General features: G+C 28.6%; 3 protein-coding genes across 3 annotated transcripts in view; 1 reads left to right on the top strand and 2 right to left on the bottom strand.

Annotated features, from left to right (window-relative positions):
- IntS8 (integrator complex subunit 8) overlaps positions 1-4,085 on the bottom strand; it is a 4,808-nt gene extending 723 nt beyond the window's left edge. The window contains exons 1-9 of the mRNA XM_011500310.1: positions 3,649-4,085; positions 2,977-3,388; positions 2,660-2,897; positions 2,307-2,543; positions 1,979-2,224; positions 1,625-1,874; positions 1,093-1,542; positions 389-878; positions 174-292 (exon numbers count right to left, since the gene is read on the bottom strand). Coding sequence (XP_011498612.1) covers positions 174-292; positions 389-878; positions 1,093-1,542; positions 1,625-1,874; positions 1,979-2,224; positions 2,307-2,543; positions 2,660-2,897; positions 2,977-3,388; positions 3,649-3,772 — 2,566 coding nt within the window. The 5' untranslated portion in view covers positions 3,773-4,085. The remainder of the gene's footprint in view (positions 1-173; positions 293-388; positions 879-1,092; positions 1,543-1,624; positions 1,875-1,978; positions 2,225-2,306; positions 2,544-2,659; positions 2,898-2,976; positions 3,389-3,648) is intronic.
- Positions 4,086-4,343: 258 nt separating this feature from the next.
- On the top strand, positions 4,344-5,853 carry LOC105362814 (protein phosphatase 1 regulatory subunit 42). Its single transcript, XM_011500309.1, has 6 exons — positions 4,344-4,537; positions 4,635-4,940; positions 5,014-5,263; positions 5,353-5,472; positions 5,556-5,693; positions 5,773-5,853. The coding sequence occupies exons 1-6, from the start codon at positions 4,397-4,399 to the stop codon at positions 5,838-5,840; spliced, it is 1,023 nt and encodes a 340-aa protein (XP_011498611.1). The 5' UTR covers positions 4,344-4,396; the 3' UTR covers positions 5,841-5,853.
- Positions 5,854-8,265: 2,412 nt separating this feature from the next.
- cora (erythrocyte membrane protein band 4.1 like coracle) overlaps positions 8,266-12,186 on the bottom strand; it is a 53,518-nt gene continuing 49,597 nt past the window's right edge. Inside the window, exons 14-15 of the mRNA XM_011500308.1 lie at positions 8,894-9,103; positions 8,266-8,527 (exon numbers count right to left, since the gene is read on the bottom strand). Of these exons, the coding sequence (XP_011498610.1) occupies positions 8,348-8,527; positions 8,894-9,103 (390 nt within the window). The 3' untranslated portion in view covers positions 8,266-8,347. The remainder of the gene's footprint in view (positions 8,528-8,893; positions 9,104-12,186) is intronic.

Genomic DNA, 12,186 nt, shown 5'->3' with positions numbered 1-12,186 from the left:
AAAAAAAAAAAAAAAAAAAAAAAGAAAAAAAAAGAAAAAATAAATAAAAATACAGGCCCGATATGATGACATGTGAGCTCACACTCGTTTGACAATGGTGAGAGCTTTGATCGTTGCACTGTAGCCGAAGCTTGTGTAACGTATCTCTTGGATTAATCGAATGTAAAGCCTACCAAAGTTGAGATCCCCCATGAGTCTGAGCCAGGGTACGTTGTTTGGATAATACTTTAATGCTTGAGACAACAATTGAAATAAATACTCGCTTATAATTCTCATATTATATAGTTTTGCGCTAAAAGTAATTGTCAGAGATCAGAAGCGGTTGGGTTGGTTGAAAAAAAAAAATGAAAAAGAAAAAAAGAACAAACATTATGATTATTATGCTTACTTTGGTATGCTAGCGGGCCACATATTTAAATACGTAGTGTAAAGCTCTAAGCTCGATTCGTCGCGCAATATGTTGTGCAATCGTGCGAGTAAGGATATTGAAATATTGAGAACCGTAAGCTCTCTTAATCGACTGAAAGTCGATGATATGTTAATTAGGGAATCCCTTGATATACTATTTCCCGATGAGCCACTATTACTGCTACTACGTTTTTGTGGCAGATCACGATTTGACTTGCAAGCTGCGAGTACCATGTCCCAAGCTTCTTTGGGAAACTTTTGCCCCTTATACTTTGCTACGTTACTCAGTGCGGCTGCGAATTCAAAGCAGCTCCACTGTTTCTCCAGGCTGGTTAAATAGTCCCACTCCGACATATTTAATAAAAAAACTGTACAGTACTCGATAATTTCTTGTCTAGGTAATACTTGATCGGTCGATTGGAGGGTAAGTAGGCACTGTTTGCATTGTACCGTCACAGCTTGGGTGTCGCCTGGGGAATAATAGATACTTTATATATTTGGGATGTATCGGATGATAATACGATGCATAATATCTTAATCGATAAGCTGCACCAATCGACAGATGTCGCAATCGTCTCAATCATTGAGTAAATCGATGGGTATTGATCGATCGATTCATCGATTGATATTTGGAACGAGGTCGATTAACAAAATTAAGATGCTCGGTTAATGAAATTTACTTACATATGTTAGTAGCGGGCCAAGCATGCAAATAATAACATATTTCAATCAACAAAGATTCCCAATTTAGGAGCTTCAATAGCTTAAATATTAAATTATTGCCTCCCATGAGAAGTTTATTAGCTTCGTTTAAGCTTTGTGCGTGATGTTGCACTTCGTTTTCAACTATATTGAGTAATGTTTTTGATCCAGGGAAGTCTTTGGCCAACGCAAGCTCTTTACTTTTTGCCAGTAAAATGTAGGAATAATCTTTTAGAAAACCTTCCGGTATAGAAGATATAACACTTTGCAAAGGGATCGGTATTTCCCAAAAGTTATTGATTCGCCATTGTGGTTTTACATAACTTGAATTGTCGATGCGCACAATTTCCATAAGAATTTGCCGGATTTCATGCGGATTATACGATAAAATAAGCCGTTGCTCTAATTCAAATATGCCTATTTTTTGTTTTTCTAAACATCACAATTACAATACATGATATTACATTTTACATGGAATGGAAAGTCAAGCGGGAGCGTATTAAATTCCACTTACGTGTATAGTCAACGGGAGCAATACCCCAATCGTTATTTAATAATAAATTTGGAATATCCAAATCGTCGGGAAATGCTTCCTTTTTGATTTCCTCGAGTTCGGTGGCGTCGAACAGGCTAGCATAATTAGCATCGGTTAAAATTTTATTGGCAAGACCATCGATATCTCGCATTAAAACAAGATATAACAAATGACGAACGATTCTTTGTTTATCGAGAGCCGATGATTTTTCAAGCACTCCGTTAAATGCCTACAAAAAATCTATGATCAATAAATATTTTTTCATTACGTGTTATGCAGCTTTCTCACACACACTGACGCACTGACGCATACACGCACGCGCACACACCTTACCCAAAAAAATACTTCTAATCCTTTGGATCCTGCAGCTTTGATTTCTGAAACATAATCTCCAATAATCGTTTCATTTTCTACAACTTTTCGAACGAGATTAAGGCACTGAATCTGTAATAATAAATCGCGTGCGACAATTATTTTCCTATTTACTAAGCCACCCTGGATATCTAATTCTAAATTATCTCTGTAGACTTGCGGAATTTCTCTCACTATATTATCCGCTTGTAAGATTTGTAAGATATTCTAGAAATTAAATGTATTACACACACATGCATATATAGTGTATCTTGATTTATCCATAAAATGCAATTGTCAAAATACGTACTGTGTATTGATCTTTGATAGACGTAAGCAACTGTTGCGTAAGATTTGGTGCTTTATTTTCAACAGGCACTTCGCAAGCTAAACAGTATCCGTCCAAGTATTGCTTATTAATATTACAATATAACATTGGCGTTGAAGTATCGAGCTTATTGTACAAGTCCCTGGCTTGACTAATATGATACTTTGCCGTTTGATATTCTGCTTTAAGGATATGAAAAACCGCAAGATCATAATGCACCTACAGAAAATTTGAATATCTCATTATAAAAGCAACGTAGACGATGGTCAAATAGATGACAAAGTGGACGATAATAGATAAATCAGAGCTAGCAATCGATAAGTCAAAAATCTCACCTGGCATTTTAACTCGTCTTCCGTTATACTATGCACGCTATCCCAATTTTGCTTTATTTCAGTGCTATTTTCCGTTAACATTTGAAAGGTATCCAATGAAAGAACCTTAGGCTTCAAATCGTTCAATTGCAAAACTGTATTTAAAAAATTAATACTGTTTGTCGCGTGTAATTCTAATTTTCTTATTATTTCATCGTTTATCGTAGAGGCTACATAATTTGTCTCCTGAATCACTGCGCTGTAAAGGTAAAATTAACTTTGTTAAATAAAAAAATAATTCTTACGTCGATTTCGCAGATAAATTTATTTTCCCTTACTTATGAACGAATAACTTTGGCTGCTTATTATTTAAAGCCCTGTAGACGATAGCTCTCAATAACCATCTGTGATATAATATTAATGTAAATAAATCTCGATCTGAAATATTATTTGGCGCATTTTCTGGAACTATTGGTATCTCCACGACAATATCCATGGCTATGTAAAATAAATCTTGCAACAATGTTAATTGCATTTGCAAAGGTAATTTCTTTTGCAACAACTCCAAATCCCATTTCAGATACGCGGCTACTTTTAACGAAAGAATTTTTAGAGCCAAATTCTTGTAGGTCCATTTGCTCATAACATTTATTTTCAAATCGTTTGCATCATTTTCAATGACTTTGACATCATTGTTTTGCTCTGCGTTTATGGTCATGAATTTTATAATAAGATCAGTTGGCGATGGATCTGTAAAGTTTTGTTAAATGTCACTTATTACCTTTTAAATCTTATGCTCATCGCAACAAAATACCACAAAAATCTCTTTAGATTATATTTGGCAAAAGGAAAAAAAAAAAGACAATTACCGTACACTCGTACAGCAAAATTGCCAATAATTTTGTGCCTCGTCATACGAATATTATACTATTCGTTATGAATTTCATTAAAAGAAAAAATGCTCGAAAAATGCTCAAATTCAAAATAAGGTTATAAAAACAATAACATACCAGGTGATGGTTTTGAAATATGGCTATGCAACAATGATGGATTTAAAAGAAATTCAAACCATAAAACAGTATCGGGCGATATCGGTACCGTCCCTGGCCTCAATAAATCTACATCCATAGTCATTGGAATTTACGTCCTTTAAATATATTAAACAAGCAAACAAGTACGTGTACGGTACGGCTTGTTGACTTGGTTATTACGTCGGTGAATCATGGGGTATCATTACCGTACCGGAACCGGAATACCAAATGCCGTAGAAGAATATACAAGCGATGTGATGCACAGTACTACAGTATGAACTTCAAAGATGCGCGAATGTAGAGTTTAAACGCTATTCAAATTGGATTTACAAGTTCGTGCTATCAATTGGCATTGAATAGGAGGACCAAACGATAATATGCCACTTTACAGGGCTATTGGCTTTAACAAATCAAATTACCAAACAATTTTACTATCTCTTTGTCTAATGTTTAAGTTAAGATGAATGCGATGCGATGCGATGCGATTAGTAGGCCTCCATAATGAACGATTCGTTCAATATTTTTTCCCATCTCTTTTAAATCGATTTAATCAATCGGTTGCTTTGGGTTACAAAATTCTCATACGTACTGGAATGAACGAACGTTCAATTTCGATGTTTGCTGGCAAATATAACAATATATTACGATTTTTATGGCGCATACGGCGAAGCTAGTTGAATATGGTGAAAGGTTCCGGTTCCTCTTGCCGTTATTGTGAAATATTGCAATGGTCGAATTAACTGTAAAATTAATTAAAAGAAAATATATGCAACACCAATCACACAAGTCATTCTTAAAAGATGCGGAAAAAAATTGCCTGACGAAGATAACGCATTTGTTTATGAATGAACAATTCATTTGTGAAATTGTGAGTAAACGATATTATTATACGATAACGTAATTTAATAGAACATTAAATTATTATTATTATTAAAAACTTATAAATTTATAATTTGGTATTTTAGAATAATTTTAGTATATGTAGGAATTTGAAAGTCATTTATCTGCAAAGAAACTTTATAAAAAAGATTAAAAATCTAAATTTTGCGACAAATTTAACGCATCTTTATTTGCAACACAACGATATCACGAAAATTCAAAATCTCAATTGTCTGATAAATCTCAAGAAGCTTTATTTGGGATACAATAGAATTGCCGTAATTGAAGGTTTGGAAAATCTGTCAAATTTATCAGACTTGCATATTGAAAAGCAAAAATTACCTCTAGACGAGAGATTAGTTATCGATCCAAAAACGGCAAACACTCTATCCGTAATTTTACTTATTTAACATTTATACATTTAATCAACAAATAATAAAATTCATATGTAAATTATATTTCAAGGTTTGCCTGGTATATTTAAACGTCTCGGATAATCATATGGTTTCATTGAACGGCATAAACAATTTTAAAAAATTAGTAACTTTGGAAGCACAGTATAACTTGATCGATAACCTTGAAGAATTGAATACGACCGTTGACACTCTAGACGCATTGGAAAATTTATTTTTGGAAGGAAATCCAGTAACAAAAATCTACCGATATCGAGAAAATGTTATTGCCAGTAGCCATTCCTTAAGCAAGTTATTTATATGTAATTTTTTTTTTTTTTTTTTTTTTTTTTTTTTTTTTTTTGTTAGCTACACGATGAAAATCAATATAATATTGCACAATTGATTGCAGCTTATTTAGACCAGAAACTTGTTACGAAAAATTCGAGAGATTTTCTTAAAAAATTTAAATATGAAAGACTTAATCAGTCCAAAAAAAAGTCACCGTTCACTTTAAGCGAAGATATTACTCGTATGTACTTTAAAATCCTCCCCACAATAATCAATAATATATCATTAAAGGCCATTTAACTTTTAAATTAACGTTATTTTCAGATACTTTGAACTTACCGCCAGCATTTAGAAGATCAATTACAAGGGCAATGCTTCACAATATTAATCCAAAATTTTCATTCTCGGACATTTCAATGATAGGAGATTCACAATCGCAAATCTTTCCACCTTGGAAATCAAGTAAATTCTTTATTTCGTATATAATTGAAGCGAGTAGACATTTTCAAACGTTATTATTGTAGAAATGTATTTTTTTCAGCATTATCTGTTAAAGGATTAAAGAATAATCGCGTTCTGCCTCGTCCATTTTGGAAACACAAAATGTGAAATAACGTTTTATATGACGATAAGTTGTTACATCGTTAACCTTTATATTACATCAAATAAAAATTACACAAACAATACTGCCTTTATATATATATATATATATATATATATATATATATATACACATTATGTGTACGTGTATATATGTTTAAATATAATCTGATATTTTGTTTTCATAATTGGAAAAAAAAAAATGAATCACAAAATCATAATGTTACAATGAAAAAGGACTTTTTGGGAGAACAGTCATTATTATTATTATTTTTTAATTTCATACAAAATAGAGATATTAGTTTTGGAAAAGATGATATTTTACTTAGTACAAATGCCTATTACAATATATCATAAATTGTTATTTAAATAGAAATATTAAATTTCAAGGACAAAATAGAAACTTACAAATAACGTTTTTACACTAGTTAACGACAATTTATCGCTAATTCTATTTCATATATTTCGTTTAAATGAAGTGCTATTACAAAAAATAAAATACTTTGTGGGCAATCTTAATAATTATACCAGCGCTTAGAATATTTTAGCGAATCTAGAGTTTCTATAGTGTAGGCTAATAAATACAACTCAATAATACAATGGATTATTATGATACAAAATTACTTTAAAGGTGGAATGTTATAAATGTAAAAAGAAACAGTAGGAAAAATTAAAATTATTAAAATTAAATTTGGTATATAATATTATAGAGGGCAAGGCCACATTGGAAATGCTAATAATAATTATCTAATCAATAAACTTAGAGAAGCGAGATAGATTATTAATTTACTTAAATTATAAAATGCAAGTTTTATCATTGTGTATTTTATAAAAGTCACGTATTACTTAATCGATAGCTTCAATGAATGAATGAAAAAAATAAAAATAAATCCTTAAATGAGTATTAATTTTAATATATGATTTATTTGAATAATCATAAAATAACAAAATTAATAATTAATTTATTGCAGCATCAAAAGTATACTTTGTAAAGACACTTTTCACTTCATTAGTTTTCCTTTTCCTTTAACTCCATGCAATAACATCATTCGTTTAAAATTAATACGAGAAATTATTTTATTGAATGCGTAGCTGCTTTATATGGATGGATTATATTAAAACAAAGTAAAATACATTTAAATCAACCAAAATTCTTAAAAATATGTAGATCTAAAGCTACACATTCTATTGCTAAATTTAGACATATACGCTGACCAAAGCATAACTGCTATTCTATGTAATTGTATTTATAATTTATTAATTTATTATAATTAATCGTAATAATAGCTAATAATTTGCATAAAACAATAAAATTTACATCATTTTCTTAATGATTAAGGTTATTTATTCTTCTTTATCTTTAATCGCTAATTTTCATTTCTAGTATAGATTTTAGAAAATGGTGACAATTTGTATGTTCTCTCATTGCCTAAGTATATTTATTTATTTATTTTTTTTATATATAATGTGTGTGCTCGTGTCCGTGTGCGAGATGGCGCGCGGGCGCACATATGTAAATGTATGTATATATACTATGTATAATATATTAATATTTCATATCCAGATACCTCTGACTCTTTAGCTTTCAAATCGGTATATATTTCTTCCAAGTATCAAAATATTCATTGTTCCAGTGTAATCGTACTATACAGGCAAATTTCGCAACAAAGTTACAATTGTTACGTTAGATCACATCGGATTTCACACATACAATAAAAACGTGTGGGTGAAAAATCAATTTCATTTGATAAACACGATACAATTTATGGTTTTAAAAATAATGATAAGAAAAAGAAAAGAAAAAAAAAGGAAAAAAAAAAGGAAAAAAAAAAAATAGCTGAAGCATGGAAGAGTTAATTTACGTAGAAGAAATTTACAATCTAAAGTAGAAATTTGAATTAAATTTTATAATCAATTTTATAATTTTATCCATTAAAAGTAATATTATGATATAGTTATGTATAATTACGCCGTGTAAGCAATTCTATTGCTCACATTTACAAAAGTCTTTATTATTTTTTCAGCATAGAGTGCAGGGTACCCGTCTCTTTATATTTATCAATGTATTTTACTTCAATACGTTATAATGGACATTATATATCTGTATATCTGTATGTATATAGTACGTTTAAGTAGTATAATTTATATTGTATATATGTTTGCCATGCAAACGATTTCCATATTTATTGAATGTAATTCATCGCGAAAATGCAAATGCATATCTTTTCTCGATTTCCAATCAAGATTTGAACCAAAATAGCTTCGCCCACTTCTTTCTTTTTCTTTCACGTTTAATAATATTTTACCATGAATATCGTTAGATCAATGTATTATATGTATCATTAGAGGCATTTCAATTGAACATGAACACAAATTGCAATTGTGGGAATCACAATTATATAAATATATATATATATATTTTTTTTTTTTTTTGTTGATAGTACATTTTTAGTCTTAGAAATTAAGACTCGTTTAATTAATAGATAGGGTACCCCACATTCTCTAAATTTACAAGATTACTGTGCTGTTTGCTGTTGAATTTCGATTTTCTCAACAGTCATGTCTGGGTTCATTGCAGTTGCTTGCTGAATAGCTTCCGCGAGAGCTTTGTCATGGTCAACTGGATCTCCGTCCGATTGTATCGTTATTTTTTGTTCAACTCGCGTTTCAACAACTCCATCTCGTTCCGTTTTATACTACGGCAAATGAACAAACAATTTATTAAAAAATTAATAAATTTTAAGCATACTTTTACAATACCATAAAATCATCGACTACTCCAATAGAAACATTTCAATCGAAATTACAATTTAATAGATAGAAATCACGCAATGCCATTTTACTTAAAATTACTCTTTATTCAAATCAATAAGGTTCTCTATTAGAAAAAAAAAGAAAATAAATAAATAAATAAATAATAATATTAATTGTATCTTTTTTTTTCTTTTTTTTTTATTAAAGAAATTGGCCTTATCACATATGCACCATACCATATATTAATAAAAAACAAAAAAGTAAATAAAGTTCTAGTGCATCCGCGATAAAAGGTAATCCAAACTTACTGTGATCGTTTCAACTGTACGAGTTTTACTGGAAATCGTTTGCGAACTAACGATTTCGCCACTTGCGCTATAATTGCCATCTTCGCTTTCTATTGCCACTTTCCTCGATTCTGTCCCTACTAATGGTACTGTTGTTGTTGCCGTCACATTATTCTCAGGTTCGCCCGTGTAGATCTGCGTTTCAGTCGCGACTACACCAGCTGGATCTCCCTAAAAGGCAATAAAAAATATATAATCACAATACGCGATAATGGCAATAAGCAATAGATTAAACTCGGATTTCGAAGTGGAAACATTTGTACAAATTTATGTGAATTACCGAGCATTATTATTACCTATATGTGTTTAAGTGTGAATTTTCATTGTATAATAGCTGAATATTATATTATAAATGTCGACATTAGTGCCGACATATATAATCGAGTATCTAGTTAAGATAACAAAGTTATTTACATCTAGTTAAGATAACAAAGTTTTTTTAAAAATTTTTAAAAAAAAAAAAAAAAAAAAAAAAAAATGTAAATATATATATAAAAGAAAGAAAGTGATTTCATTGTTTGTAAAATACTTTTTAATAATTAAACTAATTATCTTTACAAGCTGTTAAACATAATTTGAATTCACTCTTATACAACGATTAACAAAAAATTTTTTTTTTTTTTTTTTTTTTTTTTTTTTTTTTTTTTTTTTAAATAAAAGGCAAAAATAGACTTTTTCACAGATTTGAAAACGTAAAAAAATGTAGAAAGCATTTGATATGATAATCGTGCATATTACATCCGATATCTTCAATAGATCCTATAAGATCTTCACATTTTCATAATTGCATTTCTTCATTTAATATTCTCTAATATATTGTTACTTATTTTTTTTTTGTAATATTATATTGTTATTAAAGAGTATTCAATTATTAGAAAATTAGAATATATAACCGGAATTATTAATTATTCAAGGGCTCTCAAATGTCTTAAAATATAAGAGATTTTTTTTAATTTGCCAGAAGAATAGCTTTCATACTAATACAAAAATAATATCTCAGTAAAACGAATTAAAATTCATTTAGTGTATAAATATAATGGCGTTTAATCGAAGATAATGAAGGGGAGTAACATTATATCATTTTCTATTATATTTATTATTATTATTCGTATGAATTATGTGATATTATAAAAATGCAAAAATAATAAGCATACAAAAATTAGTTAATATAGAATTTTGGACGCTTATGGATGAATGGTTAATAATGTAAATGGATTCTTCGTAATGTAATCTTCGTAATAAGTGCATCAAAGCTGAATAAAATGACTTTCCAATTGAAATTAAAAAAAAAAAAAAAAAAAAAAAAAAAAAAAAAAAAACAAGGGGATTTATAATAAATGAAGATACATAAAAAGTAATAATTTTCAATACAAAAATATGATACTATAACAATCATTTACATTTCAAATGTTATTATTTTTTTTTAATACGATGTAAATTTATATTTACAATTACTAAAATGAATTATTCATCATTCGACTGCAAAATGTATGAGAATTAAATATAGTTCCAACAATACATTGCAAAGACACATGTGGAGATTTAATTGAAATAATTAATGTAAGCTATAATCAGTTTCCTTGAAAATTAACGTCAAAAATCAAAAATACTACGGAGTGACGTACTCAATTGTGAAAATAGTTCAGAATTTAAGAGTATATCGTATAATTTATGTAGACAAGCGATCGTTATTATTTTAAATATTTTATGAAATAAGTAGCATCAGAAATATCCGTGGATTTAAAAAAATTCGATAGGTTTGTTTGAGAAATCCAAGTGAAATTGTGAAAAAGAAGCGGCTTAATGAAAGATCAAAGTTTAATCATAGAATTTGAAATAGATTTTTATTTATATAAAAAAAAGACACTCGACAGATTAAACTCGTTTCTCTCAGAAGCTATTTAAGTAGATGTAATAATTATTGGTAAAGTATTCGTATCATTTTTAAGTAAAGTCCATGCATTTGTATTTAAAATTATGAAAAATTACTTTTATTCGTAACATCATATATTATTTTATGCTCTGAGCTGCGGGAGGGGGAGGGGATAAAATAAAATATATATTTTGCACAAAATCATGAATGCAATACGATCGATAATCTTGAAAATCATCCATAACTTACCTGAGTGCAAAATGCTCACGTTCCAGCTCTTGATTAGCTGATTATAATCACGCGACTCGATAAAATTAAGACTTTGGTCAAACAAATGATTATTAAAAGAATATAACAAATTGTAGGAATACTATACCAGACATTATTAAGTTGACGTTTCCATTTTTCCAAACGTTTGTTGCAATTTCTTATGTTAAAAGTTTGTAATTATAAATGTCTTGTGAATCATGATCGTGGTAAGTACACATATCGTATGATGTCAATATAAATGTTATTCGCGATGTTATCTGTGATTCTTTTATTGTTGATTATTATTATTATTATTTTATTATTATTATTATTATTATTATTATTATTATTTTTAGTTTATCGTTAAATAATGTTAAATAATATTAAATTCGAATAATAAATTATTTAACGTAATCCATTTGGCAATGTCACACATTAATAATATTAATAATTGTCAATGCTTAGTCTTGTACGAATACCAAGTGTTTGTCATCTTCTATCAATATCTTAATAGTAGCTGATAGTAAAAAATATTGCTACCGATCACATTTTTTTCTAGTTATATTTTTTCTAGTTGCATCGTAATATTTAAGATTGTTTAAAATCATTAGTTGACTTATGTATTTCGATAGAGATGGGCCTTTCTTGCCGTTAGTAAAACTAATATCCAAATTCATTGTTAGATTCAATTAATTTTTTAATAAACAAAATTCTGCAACACATTACTGCAACTGTAAGTTAGATTTTTGATAATTTTGACAATCTTATTACGATTCGTAATTAAAAAGGTAGTCTTATCCAATAGCTCTAAATTGATGATGATTGTTTTATAAATAAAAGACATACATATTAAATACAATCTTTATACATGACATTTAACCGCGTAATTATTAAAAAAAAAAAAAAAAACAATATTTCTCTGTAATATACACTAAAATATCGTAAATTTAAATAAGACTTCAATCTTAGTCAGAGATCATTAATAATTGAAATTATTAAGGAATATAATAATTTCTGTTTTATTATCATAATAAAACAGACAATAAAAAAAAAAAAAAAAATATCATAATTTGTCAATTATTTATCAAATTAATATTAATTTATTAACAATTGATTTATTCTCTACACAACA

This window comes from Ceratosolen solmsi, unplaced genomic scaffold (assembly GCF_000503995.2).
Source record: "Ceratosolen solmsi marchali unplaced genomic scaffold, CerSol_1.0 scaffold56, whole genome shotgun sequence".
NCBI classification, from domain to species: domain Eukaryota; kingdom Metazoa; phylum Arthropoda; class Insecta; order Hymenoptera; family Agaonidae; genus Ceratosolen; species Ceratosolen solmsi.
This window is presented reverse-complemented; position numbering and strand designations above follow the sequence as displayed.